The 20,364-nt window shown below is 40.7% G+C and overlaps 1 protein-coding gene across 1 annotated transcript in view; it reads left to right on the top strand.

Moving 5' to 3' along the window:
- MAST4 (microtubule associated serine/threonine kinase family member 4) overlaps positions 1 to 20,364 on the top strand; it is a 272,663-nt gene that overhangs the window by 69,415 nt on the left and 182,884 nt on the right. Inside the window, exon 3 of the mRNA XM_040580146.1 lies at positions 608 to 729. Within this exon, the coding sequence (XP_040436080.1) occupies positions 608 to 729 (122 nt within the window). The remainder of the gene's footprint in view (positions 1 to 607; positions 730 to 20,364) is intronic.

Genomic DNA, 20,364 nt, shown 5'->3' with positions numbered 1-20,364 from the left:
TTTCCTCTTACCTGGGTCACTGGGTACAGATACTTTCTCGGGAATTGAGTGATTACTACTAGGTAGATTATAAGGAATTTTGGAATAGAAACAGAGTAGTCCCCACTCACAGGGTGGTGTAATTGTTATCTACGTAGTAAGTGCCTTATTCCAACAAACCTGGTCTTGTACCTCAGGCTTGGAACCTTATTCTTCAAGGAGTATATAGTAGAATATTTTTATTTCTTATTTTTAAATTATTTTTAAAATTATTTTTAGCTGGCCTTCAGAATTTAAGTTTCTTTGGTTCAGACTCGCCATTCTGGATGTTTCTATCTGTTGTTGCATTGTGTTTCTAGGTAGGAAAGAAGTACAGTTGTATATTGAAATTGAATGCGGAAAGAATGAATTTGCCTAAGTGAAGTGTAGCTTGTGGAAGGGTGATGTGAAGGACTAGCAAGTGAGTAGCAGGAATTCTGTTTTAGTGGAATCCCCTCTGGTCAGGGCTATAGTGAAAAAAACAAATGTTTTTGAATGTTAAGAGTGTTATCTTACAGTAAACTCAGTCCATTGCCTTGCCTCATCTGCAGCATCTAGTATTTTAACACAGTCTTTCTTAACTTGACAGGCAAGTACCTACTTCCTAATGCAACTGGGCAGCAGCTGTGGAGACCTTCAGAAACCTCTAATCTTGTTCGCATACACTACCAAGCACTTGGGCAGTCAGCACCTACGCTTATTGACACTGTGGTGAGTAATGTATTTCTAAGCTAGGAGTGTACAAAAAAAAATATCTGTTGCATTTCTGTATTTATTGGTGGGGCAATGGGGGTCAAACTAGTGTTTATTTCCAGATCAAACTCTGCTCTTTAAGTTGTGTTTTTAAAGTACCTAGTGCATTTCTACATACAACTTCATTTAATGTAGTATGCAGCTGAATAACATATATGGTAGCAGTAAATCTTGATTTGGGTTACTGGATTTTGTGTAAAGTCTGAGCTGAATTTTGCATTAATATAGCTGTTTGTATTTAAATGGTTTCTTTCCTTAAAGAAAAAAAGGCATGCTTTCTAAGACAGCAATAGAAGATAACTGTCCTTTCCTCTGAGCATTCTTTTCTATCAATGTCTTTGTTTCCACTTTCTGCAGGACTGTCCTCAGAACACGGGTGTATGAAGCGTGAGCTTAAGTCTTTTGGATAAAATGATAAGGGCTGAGATGCATCATACACTTGAACTTTCAGCTTTCTGTTTTCAGGCATCCATTATGCTGCTTTGTTCTTCTGTATATTAAGATCTTAAGATGTGTTGAAATTTAATCACAGAACCATTTAGGTAGGAAAGACCTTTGAGATCATCAAGTCCAGCCGCTAACCCAGGACTGCCAAGTCCATCACCAAACCATGTCCATAAGCACCACATCTACATGTTTTTTGAACACCTCCAGGGATGGTGATTCCACCACATCCTTGGGTGGCCTGTGCCAGTGCTTCAAATGTGCAAAACACCCTTTCAGTGAAGAAAATTTTCATAATATCCAATCTAAACCTCCCCTGGCACAACTTGAAGCCATTGCCTCTTGTCCTGTCGCTTGTTACTTGGGGTAAGAGACCGACCCCTGCCTGCCTACAGCCTCCCTCCAGGCAATTGTAGGGAGTGATAAGGTTCCAGCCTGAGCCTCCTCCTCTCCAGAATAAACCACCCCAGTTCCCTCAGCTGCCCCTCATAAGACTTGTGCTCCCGACCCTTCACCAGCTTCATTGCCCTTCCCTGGGCATGCTCCAGCACTCTTTTTTTTGTAGTGAGGGGCCCAAACCAGAACACCCTAATGCAGTACCATGTACACTAGCCTATACTTTTATTCAGATAATTAATATATGTATGGCATGTTGTATAAAAACGCTGGGCATTTTTATTAATGTTGCCCCGGCTCTCTTCTGCCTTTTGGCTGATTATTAAAACTTCACTGATCCATGTCTGTTTTGGGGTGGAATTCACCTCTTTTTTTTGCATAATCTTCAGATTAAAGAAGCTGTGATCAGATAATGCTAAACAGATACCACCATGCTAGTTTTTCATATCGTACTGGTATGTAGATAGCTGGTTTCTCCACAAGTCTATCTGAAATAGCATTTCACTTATGGGCAACAAATCTACACTTACCAATGTTATCATAGTTTCTGCTTAGTGGTGGTTGTGGTTCTTTGGGGCAGATGTGGTTTATTGGACTCCATGCTTATTACAAATGCTTGATTCTATTGGAAATTCTATGCTTTGAGCCCTAGTATTTTCCAGGGAACTAAGTATCAACCTATGTATTTTTGATTTCTAGTTTGTTAGGAGAAACAGTTCATGGTGAAGGAAGTGTATTTCTGTAGCTGGGGATTAAAAGAATAATTTCTTCTGATCTAAATTAAGTATGCCTTGTTGCTATTTGGTCCTCTGTCTCTGCACACAACAGTTATGTGTTATGCCACTAGCAACATTGTGCTCATGTTTTAGTGTAATGGTTAAACTATAGGAAGAGAAAGATTCATCAGCTTTGTTAAGAAAGTGTTTTAAATGGTCATAAAGTAACAGACCTACGAAAAATTCCGTGAGCTGTGCTTCCTTAAGGGCCTTTTACTCATCACTTACTGAGTTTTAGGGCATATTTGTCTTCCACAGGCTTCTTCCTTCATGTATCTCTACATCTTTTCTCTGTGCCTCACTTCAACTCTTTCCATGCTGGTGCAAAAACAGGAGAGGGCCTGCTACGCAGATCTGAGCAGATTGTGCGTGGGGTGGATGTATTTATTTCTTATCTGGAACTGCCAATCAGACTTGTCTCCTAAGGGATTTAATGTTGCATGGTCACACAGGCAAATCTCTTCTCAAACTTCCTGTGACAAATACTTTGCTGTTAGGCTTCTGAAAGACTCTTGCCTTTGCTTAAAAGGGCCCAAAAGTTAGGGATCGCTCCCTCTCCTCCACTTTTTTATTTGGTTTTCGTTCTGTGCTTTGAAAGAGTTGAGTTGGGGAGGCCTATTGTTACATTCTAGTAATGGGAGCTTTTAATTATATGTAGGAAAGAGTTTGACTTTATGTAGAAGAGACTTGTATGAAGAATTTCCATTTAGATATTCACAGTCTGAGTTGAAATGATTTTAAATGTAGTGTCTTGCACATCTGAACAATTATCAGCCTGTTACTAGTTCTTCTACTGGGATGGATCACTCTTGCTGGGGTTGATACCCAGCTGATGTGGACCTGATGGTGAGTAGTGATTATGTGTCAATACAGACAAGAATAACAAGCAAGAAGCTCAAAGATGCATACTACTGTTTAGTGGCTTTGCAGGTGGGGTACAAAAGACAAAAAACTTTCCTAGGTCACTTACCGTGTCACAGTGTAAATCCTTTCTATGGTGAATTACAGATTTTTAAGTAAGTTATGTAATATTGATTTGAAATGGGCTATAGTTTTTTTTCTTTAGAGTTTAGTAGCTATGCATGTTTCACTCCTGTAATATAGGCAGTTGGACTGTATATTAAAAATACAGTTTCTGTATGAAACCATATAAGTGGGTTAAAAATGTGTACGGGGAAGGCAGATTTTCAGATGAATTGTTAGTGTATTAGATTTGCTGGGGGCTCTTAATCCAGAGATAGCTAAGTGATTGTCTTGTTACTGTTCTGCTTCTGGCAGGAGCATGTTGAGCTGTCCGTAACAGACAGATTCTGTGGTGGTCACTCAGAGGATGGGAGTCATCAGGGGGTATTAACGTGGACTACAGGATGTCTTTGACACTAAATAGAAAGGTGAAGCTGAGGTATAGAGCAATTCTACTTTAGGATGTTCTCAAAGGTCAAATGTTGGTCTAGTCAGTCTCTTCCTCACCATAGTCAGTGGAGAATAATACATGCTCCTGGAAGGCAATTCAGTGTGTGTCTCAGTGCAGAGTTCTGCGCTAATGTAGGGAAACAGTGATAGAGCTAGCTTAGCTGACTTTCCTTGCTTGCCCTATAGGCTGACAGCTTGCCTGATTTTAGGCACCTATTTCAGGGTTGAATGAATTGGCTCCTGAAAGTGCTGCTTTTCTGTTGAAGTGGTTTGGGAATTAATTTAATGTCACTGCCTCATCCAACGTCCAATGTGTGGGAGCAATTCTCCTGTTCTCTCCCAGCTCCCCTGCTGCTCTACAAGTGTTTACAAATGCCATTAATACTTACTGTTTTGACTTGTCTGTTTTTATTACTGCTAGCAGAACTTTTGGGAAATAGTTCTAAATAAATCGAAATAAAGTAAATTTGGTAATACTTCATTATAATAAGCTGATGTGCTTAAAATTTAATAATGAGTCTGAAACTGAGCAGTTACCATTTTATAGGCAGAAAGATACTTCTTTTGAGTGGCATGGATTGAATCAAGTTTTAACTGATTTTAAGTTTTTCTGGATAGCTGCATACATAAACCCAGTAGAAACGTGAACGTAAGATGCCTTTATGATACATGATGATAAATGTGCATCTGAAAGGGAAAGAATGTGTCCAAATTAATTGGGTAAAAGTTCCATGGATTTTCTTTGTCTTCACCATGGTTTAATATCAAACTCCTGTTTTGTTTACTTTTTTTATTTAAAAAAAACTAAAACGAACCCTCCAAAAAAATCTACTTTAAGGAGCATGAAGTCTTTCATTTTGTTTGTGTTTCATATAAGTTAAAAAACCCCAAACCAGCAAAGATTTCTCACAGTTGAGAGGTGTTTTTTTAAGACAGCATATTTCATGACTAGTGAACAGTAACTTGCTCTTTGAAATATCCACGTAATAAAACCCCACTATGAACAAGATTCTTAAATGAAACATGTACACTGTAATACACCTGGCTTTTAAATTCAGTCAAGACTGGTTGTGTAACTTCAGCTTTATGGCAAGTACTAAGCATACGCTGGGCTGTTCCTTGTGTTGCAGAAGATGAATATTTACCTGAAAGACATGTTGTTTCTTCTTGGAAACTCAAAAGAGTCAGTGAAATGACTAAATATTTACTTGATTTAATAATGCAACATCTTTGGCTACTTGTAAATAGTATCTAGTAACTTACCAAAACTGGAAAAAGGGTAAAAAACTGGCCTTTATGAGTGGCTTATGCCCTTTCCTAGTAAGCAGTAAAGGGATGTTTTGTCTGACTAGAAGCATTTGATACTTCTTAGCACATTAGCACACTATTTACCTCTTCTAGTTTTTCCAAGATTTACCTCTAGATTTTTTTCCAACTTCCACGCTTCCCCCCCCCCCCCCCCCCCCCCCCCCCCCCCCCGTTGCCTTCCCCAAAACAACAGAAGACTGAATTGGCAAGCATCTGTACTTTGTTGTACTTGCTTTTTATTGCCACTTTATCAGTGTTAATTTGTAAGGATGGTCTTCCAGAAGCTGGAGGGTGATAATTATATAAAGTGCTGTTTTTAGAAGATGAATTGCTGAAACAAAGTAAGAAATGTTCAGTGTCTGAAAAGCGGTTTTACTTTTTCAGAAAGGACTTTCCTTCTTCCATTCTTTTAAATACTGAAAATGAGTGTGTCTTTGTTAAATATGCCATTAACTTCAGCTAAATTGACATAATGTTGACAGTTATTATAAGAACTGTTTCAAAACTAATTATGCTAATTAGAATGTAACTGCCAGTAATTGCATGTGTTCAAACAGCACACCAGCACCCTTTTGTGCATTTTATTCCCCAGCTGCAAGATAGCAGTTTGTTGCCTGAGAAGCTGCAAAATTATAGGTTAGATAATAAATGATTGCAAACAAATACAGTGCATACTTTAGAGACACTAATTGGTTAGATAAGTAAATGATGGTATCAGTTGTGCTTGGGCAAATGATGTATTTAGAAAAGGCCTTTATTTAAATGTTTTGGCTTAGAATTGTAGGGAACATTTCAAATCATTAATTGTCTGTATTTGGTTTTATCTAATAGCTATCAGGCGTCACTGAATTTATTTTTAAATAAACTTACTAGAGAGCAAGAGGGACCTGCATCTGAAACTTGAGTTGCTTTAAATTTTAGCTCTTTCTGTCCAGGAATTCAGGTCTTCAATGCCTGAGATTGTTGGTTGTCTCTATGAACAGCTATTTAATACTCTGCAAGTTAATGAGCGTGTACAGGGATGGCACTTGCAAGAAACATGAGGAAGATATAATAGTAATGGCCTAAGTAGCTAATCTGTCTCTAAGATGTTCCCAAAACAGTTAGGTGGATTTCAGAAATACAGAGTTTGAACTGAGGAGTTACTTGAATGCTAAGCCTATGTATAGCTTTGAATGCCATATTCCTGTTTGACTTAAAACCAGCTCAACTTCTAAGAGTAATCACTGAGGATCTTTGTAAAATAGAAGGTATTTATTCCTATGAAATGCTAAAATTGCCAAGTAATGGTAGCAGGTTTTCCATGCTTCAGTTACTTCTAGCTTTGAAGACCAGAGAGCTGTTCTCCTGTGCGTACTTTATTTCAGTAACTCCTTGCCCATGAATTTGTATTTGCATTCATATTTCTTTGTATTTACCTTCTAACAAATTATTAATTGCAGTTCTAATTCAGTATGTAGCTCTAATTTAGTAGTAGAGGGAAATGAGCATCCATCTTCATAAGGCCTCCTTTATACACAATATTTCTACACAGCAAAAGGCTGGAGAAGATCTGATCCAGAGCCATGAAACTAATACCTTCTGATAAACTGATGCAAGAAGTTGATGTCTGGGCGCTCTGTTTCACAAATACAGAGATACCTCTATTTGTCTATATCATTGTTAAAATAGGCACTGCACATCTGGGTTTAAAACGCATTTGTAGATTCAGTTGCTTAACAGAGTTCTAGATGTTTGACTCCTTTCCTAAATTGTCTGATTAAAACTAGTGTCTTTGTTAGTTATGATGCTTTTCTTGCTCATTCTTGGTGAATGAAATACAGAAGTGGTGCTAGCCAGGGTCAACCCTCTTGTCATAGAGAGCTTTCGATTTCTCAGAATTGAGAACACGTCTCATGCTGCAATGTGTCATTAGTTACAGAATAACGGGAAAAGTAAGTAAAATACTAATAATCTCTCTTGGAAGACTGACCTAGGTTAAGAGGTCTTGCAAGCACATCAAACATATCTTCCAAGCGTATGTATTTTGCGGTGCAGTAGGTTTCCTCCCATCAGCCTGTTAGCTTCCAGCTGACAGAATGTATTTGAGCATCTTCTAGAAGTGAAAGGAGACATTATTCTTTGTACTTCGTACAGTTTGTTAGAGCTGAATGTAGGTATAATCCTCTTACGTATCCTATTAACAGTGCAAAACCAGTACAGATCAAATGTGTGTAGGAGCTAGCAATACATCCTTATTTTGCACATGAACACCATGCTTCTATTTTCCAGGCATCCCATTAATGATCTTCCTTCATGAGAGACTTTCCCCAAACAGTGAAAAGGCAGACTAGGAGCAATTTTTACTTCTAGATAATGAAGAAACCAGGGGTGTTAAAAGTATCTTCCTTAGCCTGTGTTGTCACTTGTGCATGCCTTATTCTTTCAGATTTTCATCTGGTCCACAGGACCTGCAAAGTCAAGATCAGTAAGCTAGGTTGAATGTAGTGCTTCATTCCTAGAAGTAAAGCTTCTGACTGTGTGTTAGTATTGACTCTGAATAAGGGCTTATTCTGATTGCCTGCTGTGATATTTGAGTTCTCTGTGTGGTGTTAGTGATGGTTATCAGTGTCATCTAGAATTTTGTTGCTGGTGTGTCTTAAAAAGAAGAAAGTGGAAAGTGTTATGGAAGTGGGGCCATCAACCTTAATGCTTGTAAAATTAGCCACATGAGAAACAAGGGAGTAATGGTGGTTTGGCAATGAAGTGTATAACCAGAAGAAATTGATGTGTCATCAATTATAGTGTTTGAAGTTTAGATGCCTTTCTGGGAATAGAATTTCTCAGCTTGCTGTTGGACTTTGCTTAGAGGATAACAGAATAAAATGTTATTATTTGTGATTAACAAGGAATAAGATTCAGGAATATAGTGATGGACTTTTCAGACCTTAGATCAAAAGCTTCTGCAATCTGTTAAAGAATTTATAAGGGTGGAAATGGGCGGGATGTAAAAGGGACATGGAGGACAGGAAGAGACTGGAAAAATGGCTCACACAGGGATGGATTTAGGACAGCTATAATGCTGTCTCCTGGGCCCCATCAAAAAAAGCAGAAAAAACGACTACTGTGATTTAATTGAATGAGAAAATATTTAATAAAAAGTTGCAGGGAGGTTCTCCTTTGCTTGAGGAGTGTGTGCTGATGTACAAATCTGCTGTTGATGGTCTGATTTCCACTTTTGGAAATGTGTGATAAAATTCTAAACTAATGTCACTCACAGCTCTGACTTTAAAATAAATGAGATAAAGTAGGCGTGGGAGAATACCATTTTAAGTGTAGGAAAATCCTTGTCTATTTCTCTGCATTTGGGAACTGAAGGCATAGCAAGAGGTGCTGATAACCTCGGAGTGCTCCTTGTGCTGCCTAGGTGGGTAGCAGTAGGTTAGGGCATCGTTGGGAGTTCTTACGGGGCATGTACAACCTCTCTGACTGTTCTTAGCAGTCTTAGAGATCTTAGAGATAGAGGTACCTATGCATAATTATGACAGGCTGATTATATAAAAACACACACACAACTGTAGAGTATTTTTGTAGTAGAGTAAGGTACTGCTCCATAATCTGAATTTCAATAGTGATACTATATATTGTCAAGAAGCTTGAGCACTGTGTAAATTTTTTTCCTGGTACTGTTTGAGAGTAATTATTACTGTAGAAAACCTGATTTCTGCTGTGTCAGTTTCAGTTAACAGAAATGCAAATACTGACACGCGTTGAACTTCCCAGTGAAGTTTGGCCAAAAATGGTGGACTTTGTTTGGAAGCTGATGAGGGATATTCCTTTCTGCTCAGTTTTTTTTTACTCTGGGGCAGTATCCTTATATTAAGGGATAACTAGACAGAGAACATTTTTAAATTGAAGTAACGTTTTTATTTTCTTCTCTGTATGTCAACACGGTCTCATGCATATGATACTTGCAAAGTGATTGTAATGTAGCAGAGGATGAAAGCAGACAGTGTGGGAACAATAACTCATCCCTCGAGCTGGAGTGCAGCCGTGGTTCTGATGATGGCTATATCTCTCAAAACAAACTCCGATTGAGTTGAATGACGCTGCTAATTTACAGGCACTGGAGGAGGGAGGGTAAAAGTAGTTTATCTAGATCTCTGGTAGGAATGGAAGTTCCTCCTTTCTGATTTTCATAGAGTCATTTAGATTGGAAAAGACTAATATCGAGTCAAACTGTTAACCCGACATTGCCAAGTCCACCACTTAACCATGACCCTAAATGCCACATTTACACGTCTTTTAAATACCTTCAGGGATGGTGACTCAGCCTCTTCCCAGGGCAGCCTGTTCCAATGCTTGACAACCCTTTCAGTGAAGAAATTTTTCATAATATCCAATCTAAACCTCCCCTGGCTCAACTTGAGGCAGTTTCCTCTTGTCCTGTCTCTTGTTATCTGGGAAGATTTTTTTTAGCTCCAAACAAGCAAAGGTGTATAGCAAGGATTTTTCTGCAGGCATTTTCCAATTTGAGAATTCTATCACAGAGCCTACTTTTGTGTTGGATGATGGAACTGCTACCTCTGATTTCTTATGTTTCTAGATCTAAAACCAGGTGCAGTTTTACTGACTGAAAAATATAAGTGGATTGACTGCCACAGTTTGGCCTTGGCACATGCTGCTGAGTGTACCTCTAGTTTTAGTCAGACTTGCTTCTAAATTGATGTGGAATCAAATGTCTTTCTCTAAATTGCGCTTCTGTCCTTTGGGAGCAGTTGGCAATGTGGACTTTGATATTCTTTTACCTTGATAATAATATACACTTGGCTGATCATGGATTCCTGACTCTTTCTGTGTTAGGTTATCTATTTGAAAAGGGTTGGAAGTTAGTACTAGGAAACAGTTGAAGTATGAGATTCTCTAGTGTAAATAAGAGAGGAAAGAGCTCAGGTTAACTAAGAAAACTGGCCTACAACAAAAGTGAGTTGGATCTCAGTGTATTTCATTAATTTTGGGGCCACTAAAAGCGTATCCTGAACAAACCTGCTAGCCTGATGCTGCTTTTCCAGAAACCTGTAACTGTGAATAAATGGTTTTTGGTATGCTTGTTACATGTGCTGCGGTTACCAAATATAGGACACTATTGATCAGTTGGAGAGCATTCCCTTTTGTTCCAAACTTCTGTAGTTTGTCTCGTTTGTAATGGATCTTAGGTTCATGGGGAGTCAGGACTTTGGCACAGTGAACTACCTTCTGGATTAATTTGAATGTTGAAATACTTTACTGTTCTCTGATGAAGGATGGAGCTCTTGCGAAGAATGATGGACATGTAGTGGGAAGTACTGAATCTTGTAGTGGAAAGATTAGCCAAAACACATTAAGAAAAATTACATCTCTTTAAGGGAAAGTATGTTAGCATGCTATCTCATTGAGAAAATAACGCATTATTGCAAGTGTTGAGATTAAGTGCTTCTAAAAATGAAAATGGGGCATCAAAATGAAGGAGACTAGATGCATTATGTTCAGAGTGATTTAGCATTAAACATCAACTTAAACCCTTCCAAAGTTTAATAATTGCGGTTGGAATACGGCTTGCCTATGACTGTTTTCACATAAGAACCAAACTTCTAAGTATCTAGGAAGGTTTTATTCAGAATGTAATTGCTGTGGTTATTGTTTTGCCATGAGTATTTTTTAAGAATTTGCTTCCTTTTCCATATACAGAATCTGAAATACTCTGTTGAGCTCATTGTTTGAAAATGGCTCAACTTGGAGGATTATTTTTATTTGTTCACTGAAAACACAGCTAGATATATGGAACTGCAAACTTACAGGAGTTATGCCATTTTAAACGTGAATGTGTGGCATTCATCAGAAAAATACTGAGACTAGTTCAGAAACTTTTCTAAAAAGGAAGAACATTTGGGTATATATGTAATTTCTCAGTTCTTCTTGAAAAGAGATCTGTGAGAGAAATGGACTGTACTCTTGATGTGCCTGTGCTCTCAGAAATAAATTTCTTTTATGCTGTTGTATAATTACAGAAAACCTGGAAAATCGAAGGGCTTCCTGTCTTGGTTGGATTGGTGATTCATCTATGCTTTTTGCAATGACAAACAATGTTTGATGCAAAGGCAAAATCACTGAAGTTGAAATGTCTGTTGTAACCAATGTACTTCTGTATGTTATGTCATTGAAAGGGAATTTCATTACTTAAAAATGAATTCTGCTTCTGCAAAAAAGAAAAAAATAATTCTTCTGGTATTTTCATAATCGATTTTATTACCTTTCTAAGCCCCCTGAATGGCTAAACCAGAAATTGGTTGTTGCAAGCAGGATTTTGTCCGGCAGGTGGCGTGAAAACCCAGTGTGTACCTACGCTGTCCATGGAATGTGCATCGTTCTCTCATGGCTGCTCTTCTTACGTGTATAACTGAGACTGTAGGCAAGGTACCTTGAAAAAGCAGTTTATTTTCAAGAACCTTAAGATATAATCAGAAAACCAATATTTTCTCTCATAAGAAACAGCCACCGTCAACTGTGCTTCTTTATGTGTAAAAAATTGTTGCACCCCTACACTGACCTATGCCTTACTACTTCTGTAAATTGGTCAGCCCTAGAAGAAGAGAACTAGTTTTGCTAACTAAGGAACCTTTAATTTCTGCCTGCTGGTGATGGGTATTTGAGTAATATACAGCGGCTCAGAAAAATAGTAAAATCTCTCTTAACACATTGCTGGACCGAGTAGCTGGAGTGCTCTCTTGGGTACACAGCAAACCAGCCTGGCTTATGTGAACTTGTTTTTGTGTAGCATGGTGAATGGAAACACAAATAGAATAGCACTGTAGCAATCCATGCAGTGTATATTGCCTGAAAATCTTTACTTTGGAAATACAAAATAGATGTAAAAGGAGCAATGTGCTTTGCTCTGTTAGTAGGCATAGGATTGTAATACTGAAGGGGGATACAAGAAAAATACTGCTAAGAGCTCATGATTTTGTTGTCAGGGCAGCAGTGCCTTCTTAGTGCTGCTTGTGGTTTTAATTTCAGTCTGCAACTAAGTACTGTGTGGCAGCTTGCTTGCTTCCCCTTCCCTCTCAGTGGGATGGGGAGGAGAATTGGGAAAAGGTAAAACCCCTGGGTTAAGGTAAGAACAGTTTAGTGATTGAAATAGTCAAATGTAATAATAATACTAAGATTATAGGGAAGATAATAGGGGAATAAATCCTGAGAAAGGCAAGCAGTGCACAATGGCTCACCACCTGCTGGCTGATGCCCAGCCAGTCCCCAAGCAGCAATCCACGCCCTCCAGACAACGCCACCAGTTTATGTACTGAGCATGGTGTTGTGTGGGATAGAATATCCCTGTGGGTAGTTTGAGTCAGCTGTCCTGGCTCTGCTTTCTGCTGGCTTCTGGTGTACCTGCTCACTGGCAGAGCATGGCAAACTGGAAAGTCCTTGATTTAGAGTAAGCACTAGTTATTGACAACTAAAACATCAGCGTGCTGTCAACATTGTTCTCATGCTAAATCCAAAACACAGAAAGAAAATTAACACTATTGCAGCTGAGATCAGAGCAGTGCTGTAGTTGGGGTCTCATCAGAAGTAGTGCCTTGAAAACATTTGGCTGGTGAAGCATGTCTGTTCTCTTTTCCTGGGTGGTACTGGTTATGTTGAGCCCTGAAAGGGCGCTGTTGATTTCACATGGAACATTTATTCCATGCTTTTTCTAAGCCTTTGAAAGGGACATTAGACAAATGTATACAGGGGCATAAATGGCTATGTGGATGAAATACTGTAAGTTCTACACTTTGAATATTAAAATGGGTATTGTTTACAGTGTCTAAAATTATGTGTGAATTGATATGCCTTATCAGTAGTTAATGATGATGTTATGTATGCTACTTGATTCTGTTAGACGAATTAGTTTCTCAGAATTGTAATGTATGTTAGTAATTATTAATGCATTGTCTTTATTAATGTCATCATTTAAAACAAGGCATCTTTAGCTCCTAACGCTCTAAAATGGGAGAATTGCTTTCCCTGTTTCCTAAAGTAATGTGCAAGTTCATATGCATAGCTTCTATGGGTAAATGAGGTCTTGGAAAATATATCATGAAAACAAAGTGGTGGATTTTCATTACCCCATTCAGATAGTTTGTCTGGCCTATATTCCCTCAATGACTGAACATCTTAAATATGCTTCCCTGTTAATATTGAAATGAACAAGTGTTCCTGTGGTTGCGTCTGTTAGGTTGTGTATACAGACTAAAAAGATATCTGCTTCTTCAGGTGGATTACAGCTGCCTTTATCTCAGTGACAATGTAACTGTGGGTCTGTCACTTTTGGCTGCTAATTTTGATCAGCTGTCTCACTCCAATACTGTAGTGGATTTCAGTGACACTTCACAGAGCAACAGAGCTTTTGGAACTTGAAGGAACAAGAGGCAGATGGATAATGTGTTTCCATAGCCTTTTTTCCCCTCAGAAAACATTATTAGCATAGCATTAAAGAAAACTCTCGGGGAGTGTAACAGTGGGTAGTGATACTAGAAGTTGCTGATTTATGTAAGATGGATAGGTGTTGATCTGTATAAAACTTTTTAAAGATCATCTTCATTTTGATTCATTGCCATAACGATTTTTCAAACTGATATAAGAAATATGCGTACATCCTCCAGCTCCCAGTATCATACATGCCTTTGGCTTTCATGTCTCTGTAACGTAACTTGATGATAAGCTCATATCAATTACTATTTCTAATGAAATCGCTTTGTCCCGTAGCATTGTGGAGTGACAGTATGGACAGTTTGGTGTGGATATATATGCACAAGAGGCTTGCAAAAGAATGGGTTTGCAAGTCTCTTTGGCAGCATGGGTGAAACAGATCTTCGTGATGCAGAACATACATGTGACAAATTTTTTTGAGATGAGATGTCTGTATGTCTGTGTGTTTTCTGTTTTGTTTTCAACCTAACATTTGCCTTTAGATTGCAAGGAGAAAGATACACTATTTCTTTGTATGGTAAGCAGGTAATAAGAGTACTACTGAATGGGGGCTACAGTCTGAACCACTACTTTCAGCACCAAATACCCCTGTAGAACAGATTCAGTTATTCCTATGTGTAGTGAGGAAGACAACCAGTTAGGCTACTGAAGCTTGGATATCAGGGAGCTCTGCTACTTTTATGTGAGCCTTTGCATTTGTGGTGAGACAGGAACACTGTATTTGGAATGGTTCATCATTGCTATGCATTGTACAAACAGCATTAAGAATCTGCTAGGAGGTTTGTGCTTCACTCTGAGATCAGGTTAAAAGTCTTTCGCTAAGACGGCAAGCTCATTGAACTTGAAGGCTCTAGGTAGTAGGTAGACTTGAACTTGATATGTGGCCTTGGGCTGTCAGTTTAAAATAAGCCTTTTTGCCATATGCCAGCATGGTTCGTACTCTGATGTTTCAGTTTTCGTTTTGTTAAATTCCGTAGCTAGCCTTGTACAGTTTTCCTTTGCAACTTCTTTTAACCTTCTAGTACTTTGACTGATTAGGTTAAGCTTGTTGCACTGAGAAACTTGAAAAAGGGAAGTATGGAAATGTATGCAAAGCAAATGTTTAAGAAGCATTCCTGAGTTACAAAAATCATCTTACTTAAGCTTTTTTGTTCTAGAATCCAAAGCTGTCCTAAAAGGTGTGAAAGCTTTGAAATCTGAAGCAAGAATAAGATAGGACTGTGTAGTGTTGCTGAGAGAAATAGTAGTTTAAGTAAACTGCAATTGAGCCTTCTAGGACAGTAACCCTTAACACCCAGTAAAGGGTTGGCAAAAAGTAAACCATCAAAAAAGTATGTGTTGGTAATTGTTTGCTGCCTAGGAGGTGGCAGGATACTAGTTGCAAGGAATATAAATTTCTTTATTCTGAATTGGTCTCTTCTTCAATATTGTCAGGTGTTTTGGTTTCACATTTTTTTTGGTGGGGATGGGTGGTGAGGGTGAAGAACCACTTTTTTTGTTTGTTTGTTTTTATCCTGCCTTTCTTCAGTGCTGTGCTGCAGTAGTAACTTTTTTTAAAAAAAACTATCTCCGATACCTGCTTTTTTCTATTTGTCATGTATTAGCCTTATCCAGCGTCATGTGTTGCCACAGTTCTGCTGGCAGGACACCTATAGAAATTGGAAACTGGTTCTTAAAGCTTAACTTGAATGGTTAGAATGATAGAATAGTAATTGTATATTGACTTGCGGTGATGTGAAGACAATGCATGGAAAAGATGTGGATGGAGATCTTTAACTTGGCTACAGAAGTTAGGTCTGGTTTGGTGCATAATTGTGTGTGTGCTGCATGCACATACATGTGGTTGGCAAGTTTATGCTGCTTCTGCTTGCGATTTGCACACATGCAAAAGCAGTGTTTGCATGAGTGTTTCAAAATCCTAACTACAACATCTGACAGGGCGTACTCTGGTGTGCTCTTGTTTCTCTTCTCTGATGTGCTCAAACAAAGGCTGCATAGGAATTGGTGTTAAACACATCCATGTTTTTCCATTCCTGTACTTGCAGAAACAGGTGTCTGTAGTTACAGTGTGTCCACTTCCCTGGACTTCTGAAAACATGGCACTTTAAAATACTCCAGTTTTTCTACCAACAGTCACTTGAGTAGCTTCTCAGTGGAAAAAAATACAATGAGACCCTCCTTTTTTCACCAGTGCTGGGGAAAAGCAGTGCCTATTCTTTCGCTGTTCTTCACATCAGATAAGCTGTTACTGCTCAGTGTTACCCTTTCAGCAGTCCTTCAATTTTTTGTTCTAAATGGTTTTGCCCCCAGCACATTTTACAGCTATGGAATGTACATGGACCACTTCTCAAAATGATGCAATCTGGCAGGAAATCAATATTTTTTTTCATACTGCATTTGAGGGTGTAATTGTCATAATCCTCGTCCTAGACTGTTAATGGTGGTGCTAATGGAATAGCTAAGTGTGATGACAGCTTTTTTTTTAAATTTTTTTTTTTTGGGGGGGGGGCTGGGAAATCAATGATTTCTTTAACCAGCAGCTTAGCTGATAAAGAAGAGTTCAATACCCTTTTCCTCCTTGAAATCGGTGTTTTCAGATTTAACCTTTCCCGATGCAGCGCCGAGTCGTTGCCGGAGGGGGGTTGTCCTTGCTCGGGCCAGGTGAGCGGGGCGGCGCGGGCAGCCCAAGGTCACGGCCTGGGTTGGGGACCGGCAGCTGCGCCCGCCGCGGGGGGAAGCCCGGCCGGGGCGGTTCGTGCGAGGTGCTGATAGCACCTTACTACTGCTGCGTTGTGCAAGTACTCGCAAACTTACTATTCGTCTCTCGCCCGCCTTGAATTGAAAGGGAACGAGACGGAGCAGTGTGAACCGGCAGAATCAGACTGCCGGGGGTGCCGTTCCCCGGCCCCTCGTCTGGGTGCCGCCGGCGAACACCCCGCCTGCCGACGGCCTGAAGCGGTCCCTGCGCGGCGTGTTTTGACCCGGCGCTCGCAGCGCCGTGGGAGCCGCCGGGCCCCGGGCCGGGCCATAGCCGGGCGGGGCGCTGGCCTCCTCGGGGGGGCGGGCGGGACCCGGCCCCCCCCGGGCCGAGGTGGGGCTGGGGCACCTCGCCCTGTCGAGGCGCGCGGTGCCGGGCGCGGTGGCGGCGCAGCGGGGCCGAGCCGGTGGTGTCGCGCAGCGCTCCCCCCCGCCCCGGCCGGGCGCCGTGCGCGGGGCTGCCCCGTCGGCGCGCGCCGAAGTTGCCGGGGTGTAGAACTCGCCCGGTAACGTGACGCGGCGGCGCCAATCGGCGCAGCCGTGATGTCAGCGGTCGGCACTGCGGGGATGCGGAGCGGCGCGCGGGGTCCGGGCAGTCCGGCGTGGCCAGGCGCCGCGCGGCGTGAGGCGGCAGGGCGGCGCCATGGACGAGCCCAGCATCGTGCGGAGACGGAGGCTGCAGGTAGGGCGGGCGGGCGGTACCGCCGCGGCCCGCGCCCGACCTGAGCGGCGAAGTTGCCCTCACCTGCCGTGAGGCGCAGAGGCGTGGCGGGGGGCGCGCCTGCGGACGGGCGGGGGGCGCACCTGCGGGCGGGGGCGCGCCTGCGGGCGGGGAGCGGCGGCCGCTGCCCGGGGGAGAAAGTTTCTCCCGCTTGCGGCGTCCTGGGCGCTTGCGGCGCGCTTGGCACGGCGGCGAGGCGGAGCGCTGCCGTTCGCAGCCGGCTCTGGGCTGACTTCGGCGCTGGCGTTCGTAAACTCCAGAAAATGATGTGTCCCAGGTGGAGTGCGCGCTGTGGGAAAATGCGGGTACCGTATGCTGGCTGAACCCGACGGTCGAGCCCCATACTTTTTTGGGTAACGCATTAAACGCTCAATTTTATATTTTCTCTTTTTCCTTGGCGGAGAGCGCGTTAGTCAAGCGCATGTGACAGGGATCGAGTGCAGGGTGTAGTTACTTTGTTACTATTTCACCAAAATGGAGCGCCACCTCAAACTACATCATTCTGGCCCATTGTTCAGCGAGCCCCTTCGCTCAAGTCGCTCCCAGCGATGAATGTACTTCCTTTCTTTTGTTTTCCTTTACATCCGCAGTGTTTCAATAGGAGGAGGGTGAAGAGGAAAGCCTCCTTACATTTGGGATCGTTATTCTTAAGTAATGTGAAACTGCTTGTAATGCTTAAAATGCACTGGACTTGCACAGTTCTCAGCCTCTCAGAAAGATGCTCTTTCAGATCACTGCTTTCAGCTTGGTGCTGCCGATCAAGTGTGACAATTTCTGTTAGATGACTGAAGACAAGTAAAATCTGTAGTCTGTGTTTTTATGTAGCAAAGAGAAGTCCTAAAACTCTCTGGGGCCTCTTCGTCTTCTAAGAATCCATTAGCTTTTCTTTAACTTTGTGTGTGATAGCATTTGCCTGTGGGAAGTGAATAACTTTCATAACAAGATACTGAGGTTTTATTTGGTCCTTAAATCCTAAATCTTTTCTGTTAATTGGTTGTAAAGCAGGAAGGAGAGTCTCTGTTGCAGGTTGGTACTGCAGATGACAGCTTTTAAGGGAGAGGATTTAAAAGTTTCAAGAGGTAGATAGTCACAGCAGAATGTGATTTTCTGCTGCTCAACCAATCCATTGAGCCAGTGTAAACTGGATTTCTGCTTTTTGACAAGAAGTGAACAGCAGTCTGTTCTGATTAAGGGGTAACTTAAACTGTAATGTGACAGCATATTGTTGAGTTCTGCAGATGTTATTTTTGAGTTGTATTTGCTTTGTTGGTTGGGTTTTTTGGTCTTCTGTAACATTTAACAAAGTAATTTTGAATTAATACCAGTAGTCATTTACAGAACACTTGCTTACTCCTGCATATGCTAACATAGCGACTTAAGAGGAATGAAAGCTATATGGTGAATAATCCGGTACCAGAAAGAAAGACCAATTCACGCTTGAAGGGCACACAGTAATAAATTGTTTTTAAAGCAGCACACCTCATGACTATTTCAGAATCTGGTCCTACAGTAGAGAAGAACAGCTGATGGTGCAAAGCATTCAAGCTCACCTGCTGCCATTTAGAGAAGGGTAGAAGGGGAGGAGTTCTATTTACACTCAAGTTGTATTCATTAGACCCACAACTGAATCCTGTCTTCATAATTTCCTTACATTCTTGTGTGTTTTTATCTTCATTTGTTGGCCATGCGGGTAGCCTATAGACTAGCATGATGAATTTGTGAGCTGGAAGGCAGATGGTATGACATGTGACAAGGAGTGTAGCCCCTGTTTAATTTTGTCAGTAAATACTGGTTAGATGCAGTCTCTGAGTTGCCTCCTTGGCTGATACCTGCTTTTTATAGTACATCCCAAAGTAACGAGTTGGTTATTTTATAGTAGCAGTCTATGTTCTTACCATTAAAAAACCACAAATAACTCTTCTGCCCTTTTGTTGTTCTGTGGGACTAATCCATGTATCTTTTTTTTCCCCTCTTTATTTCTCACGTGTTAGTGGTACTTCCTTTTAAAGGCTATTGAGAATACTCTGAAAGGGATTTAATAAAACAAACAAAAAAAAGGAAAAAAAACAAAGGAAAAAAGAAAGGTTCTGGGTTAGGACTGTTCTGAAATACCTGTGATCTACAGTGAAAGGTCAGTTAACTTCATGTGCCTTCATCAGTTCTTTTGTTAGAAGCAGAAATTATAAAAGCAGGTAAATCTGCTTAAAAGCTGTGTGCTTGCTTAGGTGAAGGTGTGTTTAAATTAAACCAGTCATACAATAGGAAGCAGCGCATGCTTAAATTAAAAAGCTGGGTTGGTGCAGCTGCTGGTTTTTTTCTATTTGTACACCATTTGCTTCAAAGCTTGATATACAGGACACACAAACCATTTCCTTTTGAGATGGGAACCTGATGTAGTTGTGTTTAATTCCATGCACCATCATGCTGCGCTTAAAAAAAGCCAGGAAGCAGCTTGAATTGAACCTCAAAATATAAGCCTTAAGTAAATATGTAGACTTGGATAAATCTTGTTTTGGGTTGGTATGTGATCGGTGCTCAGGCTTTCTGATAGAGGAACAGAGCCTTTAATTTGTTGCATCCTGAATACATACACCTGTCACCTTACTACAGACTCTTCCTTTATGTCCGGTTGCTTACATTGGTTGTATTCACAGGAAAATAAAAGGTTCTGAATCTGTATTGTGTGCTACTTTTTGGTGAGCAGATTCTGAAGCTTTAATTACAAAGAACACATTTTATTTGTAAGAAACATCAGGAGAAAGTTGACTATTTCTTTCAACTTCTAAAAATAGTAAGTATAATTTAGTATGTATTGAAAGTAAGTTCTAAAAAAATGAAGATGGCTAACTACTTCTTGCATATTCTTCCTCGTGGTTCTTGATTGCATTCTGCGAACAGCCTATGTTTCATCTTTCTTTCACAGATTTATCTAGTAGGCGTTTGTCTGAGCAGTGTGTTTTATGCTGCCTCAAACCAAAGACTCCAAACCCACGTTGTGGTGGGTATAGGTAACACACATTTTCCTCAGTCTGTAAGAAGGATGTGGGAATGTGGGAGAAATCTTACTGCCAGATGCAGCCAGCTTCAGTCACGCTTCCAGAGCTGATGAAGCTTTCTCTTTGTCGAACAGATGCTTTGGGCCTTCCCTTTTCCTTTTGCTAATTTCAGTTCTGCCTCTGAGTGGCTGCTAAGCAATGTCTTGTAAATCTTGGGGTAATTACATGAGCTTTTTTTAATTAGACTTGCAGAGGAATTGACCAACAGCAGAGAAATCAGCTATAAGTGAAA

This window comes from Falco naumanni, chromosome Z (assembly GCF_017639655.2).
Source record: "Falco naumanni isolate bFalNau1 chromosome Z, bFalNau1.pat, whole genome shotgun sequence".
Taxonomy (NCBI): Eukaryota; Metazoa; Chordata; class Aves; order Falconiformes; family Falconidae; genus Falco; species Falco naumanni.
The sequence above is the reverse complement of the archived record's forward strand: the minus strand, read 5'-3'. Positions and strand labels throughout refer to the sequence as shown.